The sequence below is a fragment of the Macaca thibetana genome, chromosome 15 (assembly GCF_024542745.1).
Source record: "Macaca thibetana thibetana isolate TM-01 chromosome 15, ASM2454274v1, whole genome shotgun sequence".
Taxonomy (NCBI): domain Eukaryota; kingdom Metazoa; phylum Chordata; class Mammalia; order Primates; family Cercopithecidae; genus Macaca; species Macaca thibetana.
Window position 1 is genome coordinate 89653916 of NC_065592.1, and position 23515 is coordinate 89677430.

A 23515-nucleotide genomic window follows, 5' to 3' on the forward strand; every position below is an offset into this window, starting at 1 on the left:
TTTCCATATGGCACTCAGTATCCAAAGGAGATCCATTCACTGCGTTTAATTGATATACCACTTAAGTCTGTTATAGATTATGAATTTCCTTTAGTTTCTTCTCTGCCCTTGTGTGTGCCATTTTTTGCTATCTTATTCTGAACAATTTTCCATAGCCTCTATCTTGCTGATTATGTTTTCATGCTATTTAACATGTTACTGTCTCCTGTGTTTCCTTAAATCAATATTTAAATCTCAGGGCGCAGTGAGATTCAGGGTTTGGGAGTAGGGGTTGGCAAGATACTTCATAGTTAGTGGTGTGTATTTGCAAAGGAGGCACATAGTGTGTAGCTGTCTTTTTTTTCTTTTCTGTTTTGCACTGTCTTGGGGTATCTTTCTTTTTTTGATGTTAGAAGCTATTTGTCATTATTTCCTGTAATTTGGTCTTGAGGTGTGTGTCTGGAGAGTGGCCTTAAGCCAAAATAGCCACTTTCTAGCTGCAGGCATGTTGGTCAGATGGAACACTGGGGAGACAACACAACAAAACACCTTCGAAGGGTGCCCACCAGGGAGGCTGACGGGAAGTCTGGAGGCAGTAGGGACATTTCTTCATTTATTAAATGGGAGAGTTCACTAGTCTTTATGCCAGCATCACCAATCATTTTGACTTTTCGAAAGTTTATTCTCCAGTAGATTTCTTAGGCAGAGCTCTTAGGAACAATAATCCTTGACATTTATATTTGCAGGGTAGTTTGAGTGGATTTTAAATCCTTGACTTGAATTTTCTTTTCTAGATGATCTTAACACAAGTTACTCCATGTCTTACGGCCTCCTATTGGTGTTGACAGTTCTGATGACAGTTTGACTTTCTTTCGCTTCTAAGAACTTTGCCATTTTTTCCCAGATATTCAAAGCTAATTTGAAGCTTTATGTAGGGACTTTGGACAGGCATCACAGTAGATGGTCAGGAACTGGTCTAGCAATTTTATGGCTTCTCAAATTGAGAGCATCTCTTGCTCTGAGGCTAGTCAGTTTCCTTTGAGAAAAATAGTGTAAGTATAAGCCTGACAGCCTAGATTCCAGGAGCCAATTGGTTGAAAGAAGTGGAGGCCGCATCATTTATAGATTTTTACTTAAAATACCGATTTTTTGATATGGTGTTTTATTAACCGTTTTTCTGTACCTGAAGTCTCCTAGACCACAGCCTTTCTGCTCTAAACTCTGTCTTGAGCAAATCTGTTCTATTGAACTCAGAGAGGAACAGTCATATCGCCCTACTCATATAACTTGCAGAGGATATTCAATTTTTTGTTAACTAATTTATCAGTATTTTTATATATATAGAATTTATACATTTATATGTAAATTATATATGTATAAATACTGGTAAGTAAATTAAGAAAAAACTAATTTATATATTATATAATCATAATATATATAGATAAAATTTTCTCTCTCTTTCGCTCTCCAATTACACAATCACGGCTCACTGCAGCCTCAACCTTCCCTGGCCCAGGTGATCTTCCCATCTCAAGTCCCCCAAGTAGCTAGGACTACAGGTGCACGCCACCACACCCAGTTGATTTTTGTAGAGATGGGGTTTCATCATTTTGCTCAGGCTGCCCTGAAACCTCCTGAGCTCAGGCGATCCACCTGCCTCAATCTTCCAAAGTGCTGTGATTACAGACATGAGCCACTGCGCCTGGCCTATTTGAGATATTATAGTCAGCAGAAGATAAAAAGCCTTTCTCCACGTGGAATAAATAGTAGTTAATCAGTAATATAAAACAATATTAGAGAGTGATATGTGCTTTGAAAACCAAGAAAGCAGGGTAATGTGACAGGGTAATTCACGTATTACGATTATCAAGAAATGCTTTTTTACAGTAGAAACATTCGACAAAAAATCTGAACTGTGGATTTGAGCTCTGTCAAAAGAGCATTCCAGGTGGAGGAAAGAGCAATTATAGAAGCCTTGTAGCAGGAAGATGCTTGATATATTTTGGGAGGTTGTAGGGGCCTCAGTAACCTTTGGATAGAATTATTTATTAGTTTCTGTTTTGGTTTAGTTTTTACTTTTTAAAGTCAGATTTATTGAGACAATTTACCTACAGTAAAACTTACCTTTTTTAGTTGTAATTCTGTGAGTTTTGACAAATACTGGTGTGTAACTTACTTTCAGCATATACAATGGGTCTGCCACCCCTAAAAATTCACTACTGCCCTTTGAGGTTAGCCCTTCTCCCCATCCCAGCACCTTGGAATCACTGCAGTGGTTTTTGTTCCTGTAGTTTTGCAGTTTCCAAAGTATCCTATAAATGGAATCATGCAGTTATGTAGTCTTTCACATGTGTTTTTTTTTTTTTTCTTAGCATGTGAGATTGTAATTTTTGTCTTTTCTCTTTATGTCTTGATCAGTCTGGTTAGAGATTTATCAATTTTATTGATACTTTGAAAGAACTAGCATTTGTTTCAATTGAATGTTCTCTGTTTTTAATTTTATTTCTGCTCTTTTAAAATTCCTTCCTTCTGCCTGCTTTGGATTTAATATGCTCTTCTTAAGGTGGAAGTTTAAATTATTGATTTGAGAACGTCTTTATTTTCTATTATAAGCATTTGCTGCTATAAGTATTCCTTTAAGCACTGCTTTAGCTGCATCCTGTAAGTTTTGATATATTGTTTTTTTAATTTTCATTCAATTCAAAGTATTTTCTAATTTCTCTTCTGACTTTCTTTTACCCATTTTCTATTTAGAAGTATGTTATTTAACTTCTAAATATTTTGAGATTTGCAGATCCCTTTCTGTTACTGATTTCTAGTTTAAATTCATTATGGTCAGAGGAGAAACCGTTTCAGTTCCTTTAAATTTGTTGATGTTTGTTTTATGGCCCAGAACATATATGATTAATCTTGGTGAACGTTTCAAATGTATTTGCAATTAATATGTGTTTTTAGCAATTGCTGGGTTGAATGTTCCATTTGGGCAAGTAGGTTGGTGGATATAATTATTCAGGCTACTGATTTTCTGTTTACTGGTTGTGTTGAAGCTTCTGATTACAATCATTGACTTGCCTATTTCTCCTTTCAGTTCTTTCAATTTTTTGCTTTATATGTTTTGGCGATCTCTTGTTAGGTACATATAAATATATATGAATTTCATGCCCCCTTTGTGAATATGTAATGTGTCTCTTTATCTGTGGTAACTGTGCTTGTTCTGAAGTCTACTTTGGTAGTAATATAGCCATTCCAGGTTTCTTTGGTTAGATTTGCATGGTCTATCTTTTTCTATCCTTTAGCTTTTAATGGATGTCTTCTTGTTTAAAGTGAGCTTGCGTTTTTTTGAGGCAGAGTCTCACTGTGTTGCCCAGGGTATTCTTGAACTCCTGTGTTTAAGCTCACCTCAGCCCTGTAACTGGGATTATATGTGCATGCCACCACATCTGGCTTAAAATGGGTTTCTTATAGACAGTGTATATTTAGATCTTTTTTTTATCTAATCTGACAACCTCTTGGCTTCTAATTTGTGTTTAGACTATTTTATAAAACTATTGATATGATTGGATTGTAATCTGATATCTCTGATTGTTCCAATTTTGCTTATCCTATTCTTTGTATTCCTTCTTTTGGCCTGAATTTTGATTAATTATCACTTATTTTATGGTTTCTCTTGGGTTTTACAATGTATATATCTTTAATCATAGTCTATCTTCCAATAATATTTTATTGTTGTACGTATAGTGTAAGAATCTTACAATACCATACTTCCAATTCCTGTTTCCTGTCTTTCTTGGTGTCATCATAATTTGCTTTATTTTGGTACATGTTGAAAACTCACAATGTGTACCTACTGGATTTGGTTTAGTCAGTTTTCTTTGGAGCAATTAGTTTTCTAAAGATGTTTTACATTTTTCTTCATTGCAACTCTTTCTGTAACTACTTCATGTAGTTTCTGTCTATTGTTTGTATTTCTCTCTGAAATACTTTCTCTCTTTTTTTTTTTTTTTTGAGATAGAGTCTTGCTTTGTTGCCCAGGCTGGAGTGCAGTGGTACAATCTCAGCTCACTGCAACCTCTGCCTCCTGGGTTCAAGCAATTCTCCTGTCTCAACCTCCCAAGTAGCTGGGATTACAGATGCGCGCCACTGCACCTGGCTAATATTTGCATTTTTAGTAGAGATGGGGTTTCCCATGTTGGCCAGGCTGGTCTTGAACTCTTTGACCTCAGGTGATCCACCCGCCTCGGCCCCCCAAAGTGCTGGGATTATAGGCATGAGCCACTGCATCTGGCACTTTCCCATTTCTTATAATGCAGGTCTGCTGGTAACGAATTCTCTCAGCTTTTGGGGTATAGATGAGAAGGGAGGTAGGAAAAACCTTTATTTTACCCTAATTTTTCTGAGTGACATTTTTGCTGGGTTGATAGTATTTTCCCCCTTTCCAACTGTTAAAAGATGTGATTTCATTGTTCTTTGTTTACACATAGTTTTGATGAGAAGTCTATGACATTTCTTATTTTTGTTCCTTTGTACATAACTTGTCATCTTTTTTGACTGCTTTCAGGATTTATATATAGTGTGTCTAGATGAGTTTAATTGTGTTTTGATATTTGTCCTGTTTGGGCTTTTCTGAGCTACTTGGATGGCTTTCATTATTTTTCATGTTTTCTTCAAATAGTTTCTCTGCCTCTGTCTCCCTCTGTCTCCCCCACCCCCCGGCTCCCCTGTTTTGTCCTCCTCCACTTGTTCCCTGTTCCTTTTCTTGAATTCCTAAAATTCTTACTAGATTTCTGTTTTTAGTCTCACAGCCTTTGGATGTTCTGTTCAAGTTTTTTTCCCATTGTTTTCTTAGTGCATTTTAATTCAAATAATTTATCTTGACCTATTTTCAAATCTACTGATTTTGTCCTTGGCTCTGATGAAAGTACTGACAAACCCGCTGAAGGTATTTTTCACTTATGTTGCCGTGTTTTTTAACCTTTAATATGTCCTTTTGACTCTTCTTTTTTCCATTTTCTCTGCTATAATAATATTCACCATCTATTCATGCATATTTTCCTTTTCCACTAGAAGCCTTTACCATATTAATCGTACTAATTAAAATTAAAAATTTTAGTTTTAACATGGTTGTTATAGATGAGTCTGATTCTGTTGATTCCTTTATTATTTGTTTGAATTTTTTCCCTTGCTTTTATTGGGCATCTCATAATTACTGATTGAATGTCAGACATCATATCATGTATAGCAGGGGTCCCCAGCCCCTGGGCTGTGGAATGGTACCGGTCTGTGGCCTGTTGGGAACTGGGCCGGACAGCAGGAGTTGAGTGGTGGGCGAGGGAGCATTATTGCCTGAGCTCCACCTCCTGTCAGGTCAGCGGGGGCATTAGATTCTCATAGAAAGGTGAACCCTATTGTGAATTATGCATACGCAGGATCTGGGTTGCATGCTCCTTATGAGAATCTAACGCCTAATGCTCTGAGGTGGAACAGTTTCATCCCCAGGCCATCTCCCCACCCTCCAACCCCCGAGCCCCACTCTTGTGGAAAAATTGTCTTTCACAAAACAGCTCCCTGTTACCAAAAAGGCTGGGGACCACTGATGTATAGGATAATAGAGACTGATGTAAATATCATAGTATTTATGTCTGGAAATGGGGATGCCTCTTTTCTGCTAAGCTATTAGCTTGGGGTTGGGGGTTGAGCTTAGCTTGGTTTGAATTTTAGATTAATATGATTTCCTTCACGACATTACTGCTTTAGTTTCCTTTAGTTGTAGCTTGTGCTTAGGGTGGGTGGAGGCTGTGTTGCTCAGATTTTGCTCTGTGCTGAGCCTTTGACCTTTCTTCTACTCTTGTACCTCAGAAAATTCGCTTTCCACATTCTTAGCTCTGTCCTAGATGTTAGAGGCTCCTGCTGCTTGTTTCTTAGTGCTTGTGAGCTTGGTGGTGCATATTTGGGGAGAAGGCAAAGTGGTTTGGATAGGCTTGTTAGTGTCCTGGTCCATTTTCAGTCCTAGCCAGGGCTGTTTCTATGAGTCTCAGAAATGGAGTATTCTTGACCATCCTGTCCCTCCTCCTCATGGTATCTGATTGATCTCTCTCATATTTCCTATGTGGGATTGACTGTCCTTCCCTTCCCCTAGCAGAGGGAGACCGCTAATCATCTGGCCCCAGGAGAGTTCTTGTTCTTCCCCTAGATACAGAGTTATATTTTACTGTTGTCCCTAGGATACTGTTTTTTCACCTGTGCCCTGAGGGCAACAAGGTTTACTAGTTTCTTATGGCTATTGTTTTGAGAAGATGATAATTTTGGTGGTGCTTTGGGCCTTTTCTGCAGTGGAGTTCTTTCTCTTGTTTCCCACTTGCACCCCGCCCCCATCTTTCTCAAGAGCTCCTCACGTGTGTGGCTCCCAGGGATTCTGCATCTCACATTAGTCCACACTTATCCTTTATCATTTTAGCTGAATTATTCTTACCTATATTGTATAGTATCTGATATCTCTTTCTCCTCTCTACCACAAATGAACTGGTGCTTATTTTCTGTTTCTCCCTGAAGGTACCTGTTTGTCCTTAGATTTTTAGGGACCTTTGTTGTCCTGTGACCTCAGATTGCTAATAGTTTTAAGAAAGTTGTGATACCATAGTTTATCTGTTTTTTTTTTTTTTTTTCCTTTTTTTAAGGTTTGGAGGGGCCCTCATTCCAGCTTTGTGCACCCTAGGCAGAAGCAGGACTGTAGACTTCTTTTCAGCCCTGTCTCGTACCTCAGCCTTCGGAGGTCACTTATACATCTGGTTCTGGAGGATTCTTTGTTCTGTAGTTGTAACTGATGTGCTTGTTGATGGCTCTTCAGCTCCCTGTTCTTGCTTGCCGCTAGCATTTAGGAGAATTGAGAAAGCTGTGAGCTTAGTGCTCTGTCCCTCTTCCAAAATTTTTTTTAACATTTTACATCTCCTGTTGTCTCCACCATTTTTAACTGTTGTTGCAGAGCTTGAGATTTTTAACCACTGAGGTGATTTCTGGTTGGCAATTAAGATGGCCCTTTACAACCTGATAAGGAACAGAAGTATAGCAATAGGAGGAGACTCCTTTGGAGAATCCAGAAAAATCTATTCACATACCTCAAATCAAGAATAGATTTCAGTAAGGTGTAGATGTACAGTGTTTTTCAAATTTTTGTCAGTGAATCAAGAAATACATAGTTGTTCTCATTACAAAAGTATACTTGCAGACTGAAAATACATATTCAGATACTTCTTCTTCTCTTCTCCATTAAAAAAAAGAAAAAAGGAAAAAAGCTGGAGCCAGAACTACTACCTTGATTTTATGACCCACAAAGGGAATAGCCACCACCAATTTGTAAAACTTTGTAGTGTAGGTTCCAATAAAGCTGTTGTAATCGAATTGTTGCCTCATTTGTGCTTGGCTTGTGAATACTTGAGAGATTTTCTGACTATGTTTTGTTATTTTTTACTGTTTTATTTTGTACTGAAAACACTTCATTTCGAAAATCGATTGTGATAATTAAATTTTCTCTTATTAAGGCTGTTTATATCACTGGAAAAGAAGTTTTCAGCTTCAAAATGGTTTCTTACATGGATGCAACTGCTGGTTCTGCATACACAGATATGAATGTGGTTGACATTCAGGTTAATTTAGTAGTTGGTTGCATTGAAGTAGTTTTTGTCACAAAATTTCTATGTTCTATATTGGTAAGTATTAAATTACTTTTTATTTTATACTAGTTGGAAATTGCTGTATGTCAAATATGGATGAAAACTAATAAGAATTCCCTGCTTGAAATTTTTTCTGATTTTTAAAATAATTTTCTGGGTACCATTTATTATACATAATGACTGAAATGTGTAGTTCCTTCTTTATATAACATCATTTTGACATGGGAATATTCCAATTAATTGAAATACATATTTTATATATTAACATTAAGTATATGTACATTATATATCATATATATTTTATATATTAATTAGAACCTTCATTTATATGTCATTGGCCTAAGTCTTCGTTTTGCCTGACTTGCAACTATAATTTTAAAATACTGAATATATAAATTGAAGTTTGTTTTGGTCTCAAGTCATCATTAAGAAAAGGTTCTTTTAATTTTCTAGAGACAAGGTGTTGCTCTGTCACCCAGGCTGGAGTGCAGTGGCATGATCGTAGCTCTTTGTAACCTTGAACTCCTGGATTCAAGTGATCCTCCCGCCCCAACCTCCTGAGTAGCTGAGACTACAGGCACATACCACCATGCACATACCACCAAGTTTTTTTTTTTTTCTCTTCAAGTGTTTATAGAGATGGAGTCTTGCTCTGTTGCCCAGTCTGATCTTGGACTCCTGGCCTCAAGTGATCCTCCTTCTTTGGCCTCCCAAAGCACTGAGATTACAGGCATTATGTCCGACACAAGAAAATCATATTTTCGATTGCATTGTCATTCTGTGAATATCAGGGACTTTAAGGAGTTAGATTTAACCCCTATATGACTCCACCCTAAGGCATTTCGATTCTTATTTATGCTTTTCTTGTTTCGGTTTTTGTTTTTCCCTTGCTGTCAGCTGATATTTTTTCCTGTGGGTGTCATACCTGTCTCTATGACATCACTATTCATTCTTTTAAAATGCTGTCTCTGTGTTTTAGTGTGTGAACTAGGTAATCAAATCTAAGGTTGTAGTGGAATAAATAGGCCAAGTGTGTCAGTTCTTACAAGCAAGAAAAGTATTTGTGTATTCATTTGAATGTATTTGGGAACGTGGAGCCCTCTTTTGTTATTTCAGAATTCTAGGTTAATTCCATATAATGTTGCTGTTTTGTGATCTTTTAAATTTAGGTTATCATGCAGTTTTTCTATAGCCATAAAATCATTTTGCATACAAAAATGTAAAGATAAACAAGTATTCCTTGTTGAATTTCTTCTCTTAAAAAAAAAAAATTAAAGTTGGGGTCTTGCTCTGCACCCCAGGCTGGAATACAGGGGCGTGCTTCTAGCTCACTGCAGCCTCAAACTCGTGCAGATCCCACCTCACCCTCCCAAATAGATTAAATTAGCAGGGACAAGAGGTCCCTGCTAATTTTTTATTTTTAATTTTTTTTTAGAGACAGGATCTCGCCATATTGCGTAAACTGGTCTAGAACTGCTGGCCTCATGTTATCCTCCTACCTCAGCCTCTTGAGTAGCTAATTTATTTTTATAACCAAAAAAATCATGTCACTTGAACCCTCTTGTACTTATACTTAGAAATTACTAAAATGTTAGGTTTTCTTTGAACATGAAAATTAAGTATAAGAGTATAAATCTAGGTAATTATATTTTATGTCATTGAAGTATTTTTTTGGAATTTGGAAATTGGAAAATTATTTTGAAACTTCTTAAACATATTTTATTTATTTATTTTTACCTTACAAACATAAATGAGCTCTCTGTCCACTGAGGTTGTATAGAGAAATAGCGTTTTTCCCTTTAGGGAAAGTGAGATAAGGGAAATAGCTATTTGTAAGACATTCCAACGATCCCATTTAGCTTTGTTCTGAGGACTAGATTTTTATTTTATATGTTGTCTTTGTGTTTCTCAGTTTTTGTGGCAGAAAATTAAGATTTAATATAGACAGTAAGACTTTGAATAAATAATGTTTGGTTATATCAAGTAAAAGTTTTTTTTTTTTTTAATGGAGGTGAAACCAGAAATATCAATATATATTTAATGTCTTATTTATTAATAACCTTAAGAATATAATTCTGTTATGTTACAGGCTTTTATAGATAATTTTCAGGCAGCTAAACAAGCCTTGGCTGAGGCAACTGTTCAGGCAGCTGGAATGGCTGCTACTGGTGTAAAAGAACTGGCACGAAGGAGTTCCAGAATGGCACTGGATATTAACATCAAAGCCCCAGTTGTGGTCATCCCGCAGTCTCCAGTTTCTGAAAATGTTTTTGTTGCTGATTTTGGGCTAATTACAATGACAAATACCTTTCATATGATAACAGAGAGCCAGAGCTCTCCCCCACCTGTTATTGATTTGATAACAATAAAGCTGAGTGAAATGCGACTATACAGGTAAGCTTTTCACGAGTATATTTGTGTGGAATGCAATATTTTTCTAACTTTTTACGTTAAAGACTTTAATGTCTTGAGTAGTCTGTTTACAGTGAGTTTTATTTTATTAATTATACGTAATTTAGTGATTCTCTCTTCCTTAAGTATATTTTGGCAAAATCAATTATAGTCTTTACATTTTAAAAAACCTAGAAAGTGTTTGAAACTTTCTTCTTAGGTAGTAAGGAAAACTACAAAATTTATTATCGGAGGAAATATATTTGTGCTTCTTTGTAATTCATTATAAGTTACAGGGCTATGGAATAAATGAGGAATTTCTAACGTAAGATGTTTATTCACTTTGCAAATACAGTATCACCTTATCTTCTCTGTCAGTTGTGTGCTATGGCTCTGATGCTGTGATTTAAACAAACAAACAGTAGCATGCAACCTTATGTATTCGTTAACCATGGGGTTGGGAAGTAGGGGGATAAACAAATGTTCAAATAGTTCCAGAGCTTTTATACTGCGTCCTCTGTGTTCTGTGCTGTTTCTAATCCCCATTCTGAATTTATGTCCTATTTTCCAACTTGGATCCTTCTCTGTTTATACTTCTCAACTGCCCTCTTCCTTCTTTCTGTCATTTTTCTTTGATATCATTCTCTTGCTTGTCTCTTCACCTTATTTTTGTTTCATTTTTTACTGAACTCCCATTCTCTACTTCTCTTTAGCTTCCGATGAGTCTGTCTTTCCCTCCTGCACTTTGACCAATTGAATATTTTTAAAGCAGCTTTATTGAGACATAATTGACACAGAACAAGTTACATATCTTTAATATTATACCATTTGATAAGTTTTGATATGCGTACGTTTCTGACAGTTTTTGTACAGTTGTATTATTTCTTCCTTAAGTATTAGGTAGAATTTACCAGTGAAGCCATCTGGTCCTAGAGTTTGCTTGTGGGAGGTTTCTAAATCACAGTTTTTATTTCTTTAATAAATTTGGGGCTGGCTATTCAAGTTATTTTTTCTCGAGCGATCCTCCCTAGTTTTTTAAAAGATTTTTTGCATTTCATCTAAGTTGTAAAATTTAATGGCATAAAATTTTTCATAATGCTCTTTATTTATTGATAATCTGTAATGGTGTCTCCTGCCTCATTCCTGATATTTATAATTTCTGCCTTTGTACTGATGAATCTGATTAGAGATTTATACGTTTTATTGATCTTAAGAAGCAGGTTTTGGTTTTATTGTTTTTTCTATTGTTTTTGTGTTTTCTCGTTCGTTGATTTCTAATTCAATATTTATTATTTCTTTCTGCTTTGGGCTCAATTTTGCTCTTTTTATAAGTTTTTTTAGGTGGTAGCTAAGATTATTGATTTGAAACATTTCTAATATATGATATAGTGCTGTAAATTGGAGTACTTATATTGTGCTATAAATTTTAAGTTACTCTACAATCCTGTGTAGCTCTCTTCTCTCTGGTATTTTATTATATAACTCTAGCTACCTTGGTTTCTCTTGGATTCTCATCTCTTACCTTCTCTACTCTGGGGCTTTCCTGGCCTTCTCCTGGGTTCCCCCTCCCTGTACCATGGCCTGTTAATTATTGCAAAACAGTAGTAAACTGAGACAGTCGTAGGGCTCACCTCATTTTTTTCCCCAACTCTTTGGAGTCATTATCCATTTTTGATGTCTTGTATCTTGAAAACTATTTTAAATAAATTTTGTCTTTTTTTTTTTTTTTTTTTTTTGGAGAGCAGGGTTATTTCAAGCAGGAGTGTAAACCCATTCATGTTACATCATCTTAGATGGAAGGAGAAATTTCTGTCACTTGAGCACTTATTAAGCACCAAATATATCCCAGGCATTGTGCTAAGAATAAGAAATATAATAGTAAGCAATATTTACAAGGGATTAACAAACCCTACCTCATTGGGTTGTTGTGGTAGGTACTGTTTAATAAATATAGTGGGCTGGTGCATAAAAATGGGATCATATTTTGAAAAGGTTCTAGAAATTAGGTCCAAAGGAGACAAAACTAGAGGTTGGAAGGATAGTTTGGTAACTATTGCAGTAACTCACATAAGAATTATAGGTGACTTAGTCTAAGGTAGGGGAGTAAAGTAGTGGAGAGCTAACCAGAATTTATAGTAACTGATGATTGAATGGGTGTGGGAGTTAAAGGAGAGGAGAAATTAAAATTCACTTTAAGTTGCAGGCTTGGAAATCAGTGTTTGATGATGATGCACTTCACTGAGATAAGACAGAATAATGCAGAAAAACCCAGTAGAATACAGAGAGTAATTATTTCCGTAATAGGCAAAGTAGCCTGAAAGTGATTGCATGACTTCTACATGGAGAGATCTTGAAAGAAATCCAGAAGGCAGTGGAATATTTGTGCCTAGGTGATGCATATAGGTGACGTTGTTTAGACTTCTAGGTTTAGGAGTTCTTAGTAATAATTTGTGCTAGTCACTGAAGCCATTGGAATGAACACAGTCACAAGAAAGCTTGTAGAGTGGGACATATGAGGAAGAATGCTGAGGAATACCAGTATTTAAAGAATTGGCAGAAAAAGGAACCCTCAAAAGAGACTAAGAAGGAGCAGAGAGATGAGAAACCAGGAAAATGTATTGAGGCAGCATTGAGGGTCCTGCTGATATTGTTAACCATGAATTAATACTGTTTTTTTTTTTTTTTCATGCAGTACTTGGTATTTTGTGTTTGGAATCCAACAGTCAGTTGGATTGAGACAAAACTGAATTTTTGCCAAGCAAGTGTGACCAAAGGTAGTGGAACAGGATTTTAATGATTGAGAATCATGTTGATGGATAATAGAGAGATGATATGATTTGGCTATGTCCACACCCAAATCTCATCTTGAATTGTAGCTCCCGTAATTCCCACATGTTGTGGGAGGGACCCAGTGGGAGATAATTGAATCATGGGGGTGGTTCCCCCATACTGTTCTCATGGTAGTTAATAAGTCTCACAAGATCTGATGGGTTTATAAGGGGAAACTCCTTTTGCTTGGCTCTCATCCTCTTTTTGCCTGCCACCATGTAAAGACGTGCCTCCATGTCTCCTTTGCTTTCTGCCATGCTTGTGAGGAAGGGATCCAGTTTCAGTTTTCTGCAAATGGCTAGCCAATTTTCCCAACACCATTTATTAAATAGGGAATCCTTTCCCCGTTGCTTATTTTTGTCAGTTTTGTCAAAGATCAGATGGTTGTAGATGTGTGGTGTTATTTCTGAGGCTTCTGTTCTTTTCCATTGGTCTATATATCTGTTTTGGTACAAACACCATGCTGTTTTGGTTACTATAGCCTTGTAGTATAGTTTGAAGTCAGGTAGTGTGATGCCTCCAGCTTTGTTCTTTTTGCTTAGGATTATCTTGGCTATATGGGCTCTTTTTTGGTTCCATATAAAATTTGAAGTAATTTTTTCTTATTCTGTGAAGAAAGTCAATGGTAGCTTGATGTGAATAGCGCTGAATCTATAAATTACTTTGGGCAGTACGGCCATTTACCTCAATGAGATACCATCTCACACCAGTTAGAATGGCGATCATTAAAAAGTCAGGAAACAACAGATGTTGGAGAGGATGTGGAGAAACAGGAACGCTTTTACACTGTTGATGGGAGTGTAAATTAGTTCAACCATTGTGGAAAACAGTGTGGCAATTCCTCAAGGATCTAGAACCAGAAATACCATTTGACCCAGCAATCCCATTACTGGATATATACCCAAAGGATTATAAATCATTCTTCTATAAAGGCACATGCACACGTATGTTTATTGCGGCACTATTCACAATAGCAAAGACTTGGAACCAACCCAAATGCCCATCAGTGATAGACTGGATAAAGAAAATGTTGCACATATACACCATGGAATACTATGCAGCCATAAAAAAGAATGAGTTTGTGTCCTTTGCAGGGACGTGGATGAAGCTGGAAACCATCATTCTCAGCAAACTAACACAGGAACAGGAAACCAAACATCACATGTTCTCACTCATAAGTGGGAGCCCAACAGTGAGAACATATAGGCACAAGGAGGGGAACATCACACACCGGGGCATGTCGTGGGTGGGGGGCAAGGGGAAGGATAGCATTAGGACAAATAACTAATACTAATTAGTTATTTAGTAGAAATAACTAATACTAATTAATTAACTAATTAATGCATGCGGGGCTTAAAATCTAGATGATGGGTTGATGGGTGCAGCAAACCACCATGGCACACATATACCTATGTAACAAACCTGCACATTCTGCACATGTATCCCAGAACTTAAAGTATTTAAAAAAAAAATTAGAATTGCGTTTTGTGTTGCAAATAGCTTTTTTTCTTAAAAATATGCTATAAATTTTCCATGTCTTTATTTTGAGTGCATAAATTTTTCCAAATATTTTATTCATCAGTTTTTAGAAAATCTAAATCTGCCTTTTGTTATAAATTTGATTCTAATATATATAATTTTTGCTGTTATAAGTAACACTATATTGATGATTGATATCTTTATTACATCAGTACTTATGTAATTGTCTACTCATTTCTTTGGGATAATTCATTTCCTTAGGATGAGTTCCTAGAAATAGAATTACTTAGTTATAAAGTATAACCAATTTTTCCTGAAATAATTGTAAAATAATTGGTAATTGGAAATGCAGTTGCTGGGCATGTTGGCTCACGCCTGTAAACCCAGCACTTTGGGAGGCTGAGGATGGCAGATTGCTTGAGCTCAGGAGTTTGAGACCAGCCTGGGCAACACGGTGAAACCCCATTTCTACAGAAAATATGAAGATTATCTGGGTGTGATGACGTGTGCCTGTACTCCCAGATACTTATGGGACTGAGGCAGGAGGATTGCTTGAGTCTAGAAGGTTGAGGCTGCGATGATGTGTGTTAATGCCACTGCACTCCGGCCTGGATGACGAAGTGAGACTGCCTCAAAAAAACAAACAAAACCCCAGAAAATGCAGTTTAGTTACAATGTATTAGAAAGCGCATTAAAAAAAATGGGAATTCATGTTTGTGACTAGGTTCTTTATACATTAATCCAATTTGACTGCAATTTAGCAAATATTTATTCGCTATATGGCACATGCCAATCATCTAAGTACTGACAAAAAGCGGAGAATAAGATGAACATAGTTCCTGCCCTCATGAAGCTTTCATTCTAATTGAAAATACAGAGGACATAATAAACTATTGAAATGCAATATGTTAAATGCAGTGATGGAAAAAGTGTAAGGTGCATGTGGGAGCACATAGGAAAGGTTTATTTAATCCATATATTGGGTAGTACTGATAAGAAAAGTTTTTCCTGAGAAAGTAATCTTTTCACGTAGCAGTTTTCTTTCTCACGGTTTGTCCAAAGGACAGAAATTTACTCAAAGATATATATATACACATATATGTGTGTGTGTATGTATACATATACACACGTGTGTATATATGTATGTGTATATATGTACACATACGTATGTATATATGTGTGTATGTATGTATATATATACACATGTCTGTATATATATACACACGTATATATATACATACACACACATATATATGGAGAGAGAGAGAGAATAATCCAAGTATTAGGGTGAAGAATTGGAAACTGAAATTTTAATAATAGAAGGGTAATTAAAATACTTATAGCCATTTATTCTAATAAGGCCATTAAAATTATATATGCATCCTAGCCTATGATAGGATGCATATATAATTGCATATGCATATCAGAGGATAACTGAAAAAAAGAAAAGAAAACGTATGTGTGCAGCATTCCCTGTGGGGCTTTTAGATTCCTTAACCTATTACTGTTAAGTGGAGACTGCAAGCATGCAGGCATATGTAAGTTTGGTGTCACTCTGTCATTCATTCATTAAATGGCTTGGTACCAGGCTTTTTGGGAGATCCTGATGAACTCTCATATTTCTCTCCTGTTGATTAAATGGTTGCCAAAATTCTACAGTCATGATGTTATACCTTAGTTTAAGGATTCGCTGCTAATTAAAATATAAGTACATTATTGAGGAGTAACACTTTGAGATTGTCACTTTGAGGTACAGTGGGAGGCTTCTATGGCCACATTGTTACTTGAAGGGGTTCAATTGACCTACTACATTTTTCTTCATTCCTGAGTATCAGTCTTACCTTTATAAGTGCTTGGAAAGGAAAATATAGTTCAACTTAATATGAAATTGTATGTATTCAGCTATTTTAACTCATAGAAATAGAAATTTCATATGGTGCTGCTTATTTTTTATAAAGTAAGGGAATATGTGATATTTTGTTACTTATCTAAATCAGTGAATTAAAATGTTTTTATAACGATGTCTTATATAATGTTTGTTTACAAATTACATGGAGTGTTTTTGTTTTGTTTTGTTGTTTTTTGTTTGTTTTTTTTTGAGACAGAGTTTCACTCTTGTTGCCCAGGCTGGAGAGCAATGGTGCAATCTCAGTTCAATGCAGCCTCCGCCTCCTGGGTTCAAGCGAATCTCCTGCCTCAACCTCCCAAGTAGCTGGGATTACAGATGCACACCACCACACCTGGCTAATTTTTGTATTTTTAGTACAGACAGGATTTCACCATGTTGACCAGGCTGCTCTCGAACTCCTGATCTTAGGTTATCCACCTGCTTCGGCCTCCCAAAGTGCTGGGATTACAAGTGTGAGCCACTGCTCCTGGCCTACGTAGAGATAATTCTTATTTTAATGGTTTGCTATACAACTTTTATACTTTTGCAGTTTTTACTATATTACAAAATTGTATTTAAAAATACATATTTCTCCCCCCCTCCCTTTTTTTTTTTTTGAGACAGAGTCTCGCTCTGTTGACCAGGCTGGAGTGCAGTGGTGCAATCTTGGCTCACTGCAATCTCCACCTCCCCGGTTCAAGCAATTCTCCCACCTCAGCCTCCTGAGAAGCTGGGACTACAGGCGCGTGCCACCACACCCAGCTAATTTTTGTATTTTTAGTAGAGATTGGGTTTCACCATGTTGGCCAGGCTGGTCTCAAACTCCTGACCTCAAGTGATCTGCCCACCTCAGCCTCCCAGAGTTCTGGGATTACAGGTGTAAGCTACTGTACCTGGCTCTATTTCTGTATAATATGGAACACTCAGCTTAGTGTAAGTCACCTAGGTTTTTAGTGGGATAGAACATCACTCAACTCATTTTGACAGATAAAAAAAAAAGCCTGATAGATTTTTTTCCCTTTATACCCAACAAATTATTGATTTCTGCTATTTGCATATAAAAGGATACATTTAAGTTAATCTTTTTTTAACTACCCGAATGTATATGAGCCAATTTAAAAGAACGTTATCTTTACTTATAGATCTCAATTTATTAATGATGCATACCAGGAAGTACTGGATCTACTACTGCCATTAAATCTGGAGGTGGTGGTTGAACGAAATTTATGCTGGGAGTGGTACCAGGAAGTTCCTTGTTTTAATGTAAATGCTCAGCTGAAACCAATGGAGGTAACTTTTTTTTGGATACTTAACAATTTTTGTTTTGCTTGTTCAAAAATATTGCTTGGGGACATAAGGCATCATTTGAGTGGAATTTGTATATATATAATCACCTTGGTCAGAATTGAAGTAGTGATTATATTAAATTAGAATTCATTTAAAAATGGTCTCCATTTATTACTGGAGATAAAATGGCAAGGAAGCGATGACATTGTCTCTGACTTCATGGAACTTGCCAGTTTAATGCAGAGGTTGGTGGTGATGGTGATCTGGAAGGTATAGTAGTAGTTAGATAGTAAAAAAAGTAATCTGACACATAATTAAAATAGTTATAAATTGTGGTAAATATAATGAAGAACACAAATAATAGGCATGGTGTTGTAGTCAATTAGATATGTTAATAGATAATTTATTGGAAAGATCTAGATTAGAAATACTAATTTTGGAGTCATCAGCATATAGATGGCATTTAAAGCCGTGGAAATATATGAAATAATCTATACAAAGGAAGAGAAAGTATTAGAAGAATTCGTAAGTTGAAAATGAAAATGGCCAATGTGTCACCACCTTAGTTTTACCCTTCTTGTTGGTTGACGTTGCTTCAGAGATCTCTCATGGAACTGCCCACAAGTTCATAGTTTTTTCCCTTGACTGGATGAAGATCAAAAGTGTGTCACATGCTTTGCCGAAGTGATAGCAGCGTACACTCTGGGAGATTTCTTTAAGAAACCTACTTAACAAATCCTTCTCCCCACCTCCCAGTTTCCCTATTTCTTTCTGTAAAAATTTTATTTATTAAGAGAAAACCATCATTTTAGAGATTTCAGACTTTTAAGTCAAATGTATATTCAGAGCATAAAACATGATAGCATTATGAAAATCTTAGTGTGTAAGATAATAATGGCTGCTTTAACTTATAGGGTAGGAGATGGAAGTTATCTTCTTAAGATAAGTATTTGAAGTCTATTTATATTGGTGAGATAACAGATAGAAACTTGTAAAACATAAATAGTGTGTTCCACCCAGCATGCTGGGGCCATTGCCACCCCACTGGGCCCAGTTATTAGGCGTATTTGTGTGGGGCAGCAAAGACACTGCTGTCCCGTGCTCTTCCCAGGTGGAATCCATACAGAATGTCCAGGTGATGCTGCAGACAATCTGCAAGTGCCCAGCTGCCTTTTGAGGCCAACCCTCTAGGATAAAGTTGGTGCTTCCCTTACTCTAATTCACTTGAGTAGTTGGTTAGCTGCTGTTGCAGCTCACCCCAGAGCCCAGATATTTGTTCCCTCCTGGGCCTCATCTTCTGTGTCAGGGAGAGGCTAGAATCGGTTGTGAAATCGATTAGTCTAACCCATCCAGACCAAGTGGAGCAGCTTGTGATTTCTGACTTGTCACATTTTCGGTGGTTGCATACACAGCCTGTCCTGACATGTAGATACTGCACATCAGCAGCCCTGGGATCCTTACAGTTCTTTGAACTTCCTCCACTGAGCTCCTGGCAAAAGTGAAGGAAGAGTGCCGGTTAACAATCAGTATTTGAGGTGCATGCGATAGACAAATACTAACTGGAAGACATGGTTTAGAAATTGTAATATTTAATTTCTGCTTATTATATGAACTATTTTTGCAGTGCCTGCTACATAGTTACAAAATAAGCATCATGAATAAATGAATGAAGGAATGAAAGCTTAAAAAACCCCAAACATTAGTAGTATGTATAAGGTACACATGGACTTAATTTTAAAACACTAAGTTAGTGTATCATCTTTGAAATGCAGTCAAAGAAAGCTTGGCACAAGTAAAACTTATTAAATATTGTGTGATTCAAATTATCTCCTTGGGGCCATAACAGCTAAAAATATAACTAATCCTTTTTGTTGTTTTGACAAACTTAGAAGTGAGCCAAACTCAAAGATCTTTTTTACATTATTGCTGTTGTGTTAGGGTTCTCCAGAGAGAGACAGAGAGTGTGTGTGTATGTAAAGAGAGAGGGAAAAGGGAGAGACTTATTTTAAGGAGTTGGTGTACATGATTGAGGATGCCACCAAGTTCAAAATCTGCGGGGTAGGCCAGCAGGAAGGATACCCGGGGAAGAGGTAGTGTTGGAGCTCAAGTCTGAAGGCAGTCTGCTGGCAGAATTCTTGCTTGGAGGAGGTCAGTCTTTTTCTATTAAAGGCCTCCAACTTCAATACAAAGTGATTGGATGAGGTCCACGTGCATTATGGAGTGTAATCTGATTTACCTAGAGTCTAGTGATTTAAATATTAATTTCATCTAAAAAATATTTTCACAGAAACATTTAATGTTTGACCACGTACCTAGGTACTGTGACCGAGCCAAAGTGACGTACAAAATTAACCATCACAGCTATTAAGGCAGGTCTTATGCTGTTGATTTGGGACTAAATTTGTAACAGCTAGGATTTGAAATTGGATCTTTATTTATTTATTTATTTATTTATTTATTTATTTATTTATTTTTGAGACAGAGTCTCTGTTGCCCAGGCTGGAGGGCAGTGGCACGATCTAGGCTCACTGCAACCTCTGCCTCCAAGGTTCAAACAATTCTGCGTCAGCCACCTGAGTAGCTGGGATTACAGGTGTGCACTATACCCGGCTAATTTTTGTATTTTCGGTAGAGTCAGAGTTTCACCATGTTGGCCCAGCTGTTCTCTAACTCCTGGCCTCAAGTGATCTGCCCGCCTGGGCCTCCCAGAGTGCTGGGCTTACAGGCGTGACCCACTGCATCTGGCCTGAAATTACTAGCTCTGAGTTAGTTCCTAGTTTATGTGTGGACCTAAGCATATTAACCATTTAGGTTCAGTGTCTTATAAATATAAATATCAGGATTGCATCGTTGGTGCATGGTTGTAATCCCAGCTTCTTGGGAGGCTGATGTCGGAGGTTGAGCCCAGGAGTTTGAGGCTGCAGTGAGCTAGGATTGCATGACTGCATGCCAGCCTGGGTGACAGAATGAGACCCAGTCACTAACTACCTAACTAAAAATAAATAAATTTCAGGATTATATTCCATATACCTAGGACGTTTTTGAGGTTCAAATAAAATAGTTCATGTAAAACACATTGTGAACTCTAAAATTTTTGATTAACCAAATGTATCATTTTTGATTATTCTACATTTGTAAAATGAGGTGCTTACTAACTAAAAAAATCCAAAGTAGATAGATAACTACTTAAAGTTCATTTTAAAGGTTTAAAATTACTAGATTATTTGGTACATTAATAACGAATAGTTCTTTATTCATAACTTCATTGGCGTTAGCACCTAATTTAGTTCTATATTTCACAAGCTACTAAAGAGCACATGGTCATTTAGAAAACTGAATATTCAGTTTGTAAAAATGTTTAATTGATGTGGTAGAGGATTGAAACAGTCTTTCATTTTTCTCTTCTGAGAATTTTAACTGTAGTTAAATTCTTCAGTGAAGTAGCAGTGCTAAAAAGAGCAAATATTTTTTGTTTAACAGTTCATTCTTAGTCAAGAAGATATAACAACTATTTTTAAAACATTGCATGGCAATATATGGTATGAAAAAGATGGTAGTGCCTCACCTGCTGTAACAAAAGACCAATACAGTGCCACTAGTGGAGTTACTACTAATGCTTCACACCATTCAGGAGGTATGTTTTTAAAACTTCAAATTTCTTCCTGCTTTCCTGTCTTTCTCTCTTTTTCTTCTGTCTTCTTCCCTCTCCTTCCCTCTATCTTTTCCCTCCTTCCTCCCCTCTTTCTTCCTCCTTTCCTTCTTTGTTTCCTTCTTTTTCTTTAGTTTGGGCAAAATAAGATTTGTAAGTCTCTTTCTAATCAGCTAATTCCATTCAGACATCTCTAAATTGTCCATTAGTCACTGTGTTGATTTTTTTTCTTTGAATGAAAGTTCCTAGTCCTATTGTAACAAAATTCCTCAATCTATATTCATGTTTTCCTGACTTCCTTGTAGCTCCTCATTTTCCATTTTTCTCTCCTTCCCCCATCTTCTCCCTATCCCTAGTGTGGTATATATCCCAAACAAATCTTTTATATTGATATTAGGAATATCAGAGTATTAGAGGTGCAAAGAGAGGCTGGCTCATCATTAGTAGATGGTGGAGTTTAACAAATGTTTGGGAGATGGATGGAATGGAGTCGAAGGAAGCAGAACTCAGAAAGAGGCTTCATCTAATGTTAGATCCAGTGTGCTCCATGGAAGGTGGCTGGTTTCTGAGTTCAGCACCAGCACATACAGAGGGTTAGTTAGTGCTGGGATGACTTTGCTGCATAAGCATAAAGTTTTCATTCTGGCATTATAGGGGATCCTCAGACTTACCTACCTCAAAATGAAACCTGCTAGTTCACAAGACTCACCTTTGCAAAGCCCTGAGGTATTACACAGCATTTTTACTCAGAGAATCCTAACAGAAAAACAGCTTTACATTTACAGCATTGTAGGAAACCCCACCCTTACTAGCTGGAATAATGAAACCAGTCCTTTATTGTTAAATATGAATGGTCAGATATGAAGAAACTTGTAAAAAACCCAAGCATGAATGAAACTAAGATAAAGAGAATAGTGTTTTCTGAAGGAAACAGATAGTTGAGGTGACAGAAAAGGAAGCAGACAAAAAACAAACTCTGACATTCTAAGAGGATTTTGAGAAGATGGTATAAGAAATGGATCCCACTAGCACCACCAGCTCACCCAAGCATTGGAGAGTTGCTGGAAATCTAAATATTATTGCTAAAAATTTAAAACAAAAACACTAAACATGGAATTAGAAGTATTGAGTTGGAATATTTGGTTGAGGCAATCTCCCATGACAGAGAAGAAAAAAGCACAGGGATGGAAAATGTGATCAAACTTAAAGAGTGATGTTTTAGTTCAGAAAGTCCAATTCCAGAATAAGTGTTACAGAAGAAATAATTGAGGAAATGGAAGGTAATTCTTTAAAGAAGATAGTACTCTCGTTTTATCTGCAGGGAATATGTTCCAAGACCCCAGTTGATGCCTGAAACTTTGGGTATTACCTATGTTTGGATAGTACCCAAACTATATTTTTTCCTGTACATACATATGTGTGATAAAGTTTAATTTATAAATTAGGCACACTAAGAGTTGAACAACTATTAGAACAATTTTAACAATATACTCTAATAAAAGTTATGTGAATGTGGTCTGTCTCTCAAAGTATCTTAATATTTTCAGACCCCAGTTGACCTGACTGCAGGTAATTGAAAGTGCGGGTAAGGGAGAACTGCTGTAAACTGTCCAGACCTAAGTAAATATTGAAGGAAGCTCTTGGCTATAATGAATCTACTGAGTTTCCAGCAGATTGGATAAACTAAGATTCCACATGCAAACCCATTTTCATGAGATGTCAGAATGGTAAAGCTAAGATTTTTTGAAGTTTCAGAAGAAAACAGGCTGCCTGTCACGGACTTAGAAAAAAATGATTGCATGATTGATTTTTGTTGTTTTTATTTATCAATAAAACATGATGGAATAGAATCCCTGGATGGTGGAAGACAATGGAGAAATGTATTCAAAATTCTAAGGAAAGTGGTTTTTGAAGCTCAGATTCTATACACAGCCAAGCCAATACCCAAAATGTGAAAAGAAAATAATTCTCAGATTTCCTGTGACAGAGTTCTTCATACCCATTCGTAAAAGAAATTAGTCTGAAAATGTATTTCAGCAAGTCAGGGAATCTAGGAAAGAGGAAAATATGGGGTTAAAAAAACCTAGGCCTACCCAGGAGTGCATTGAAAAGGAATCTCCAAATTATCTGTGTGAATAGGCTAGAAAGTAATTAGCTTTCATTAAAAAGTAAATGAGAATGCTTTAAGAAAAAAAAAGCCATATGGAAGAATGTCTTATAGAAGAAAAATTGCATGAATTCCACATAGTATGTAGGATACAGAGTTAGCTATATTATATAACTGATATAGAGAGGAAAGTGTTTTCTGTTCTTAAGAAAGAAATTTCTATACCCTGGTGCAGAAGT

The 23515-nt window shown here is 36.5% G+C and overlaps 1 protein-coding gene across 4 annotated transcripts in view; it reads left to right on the forward strand.

The window, feature by feature from the left end:
* The window catches only part of VPS13A (vacuolar protein sorting 13 homolog A), a 247441-nt gene that overhangs the window by 118094 nt on the left and 105832 nt on the right, over window positions 1-23515 (forward strand). For all 4 annotated transcript variants that reach the window (XM_050761071.1, XM_050761072.1, XM_050761075.1 and 1 more), the window contains exons 32-35: window positions 7515-7682; window positions 9736-10040; window positions 17376-17523; window positions 21001-21154. In XM_050761071.1, coding sequence (XP_050617028.1) covers window positions 7515-7682; window positions 9736-10040; window positions 17376-17523; window positions 21001-21154 — 775 coding nt within the window. The remainder of the gene's footprint in view (window positions 1-7514; window positions 7683-9735; window positions 10041-17375; window positions 17524-21000; window positions 21155-23515) is intronic.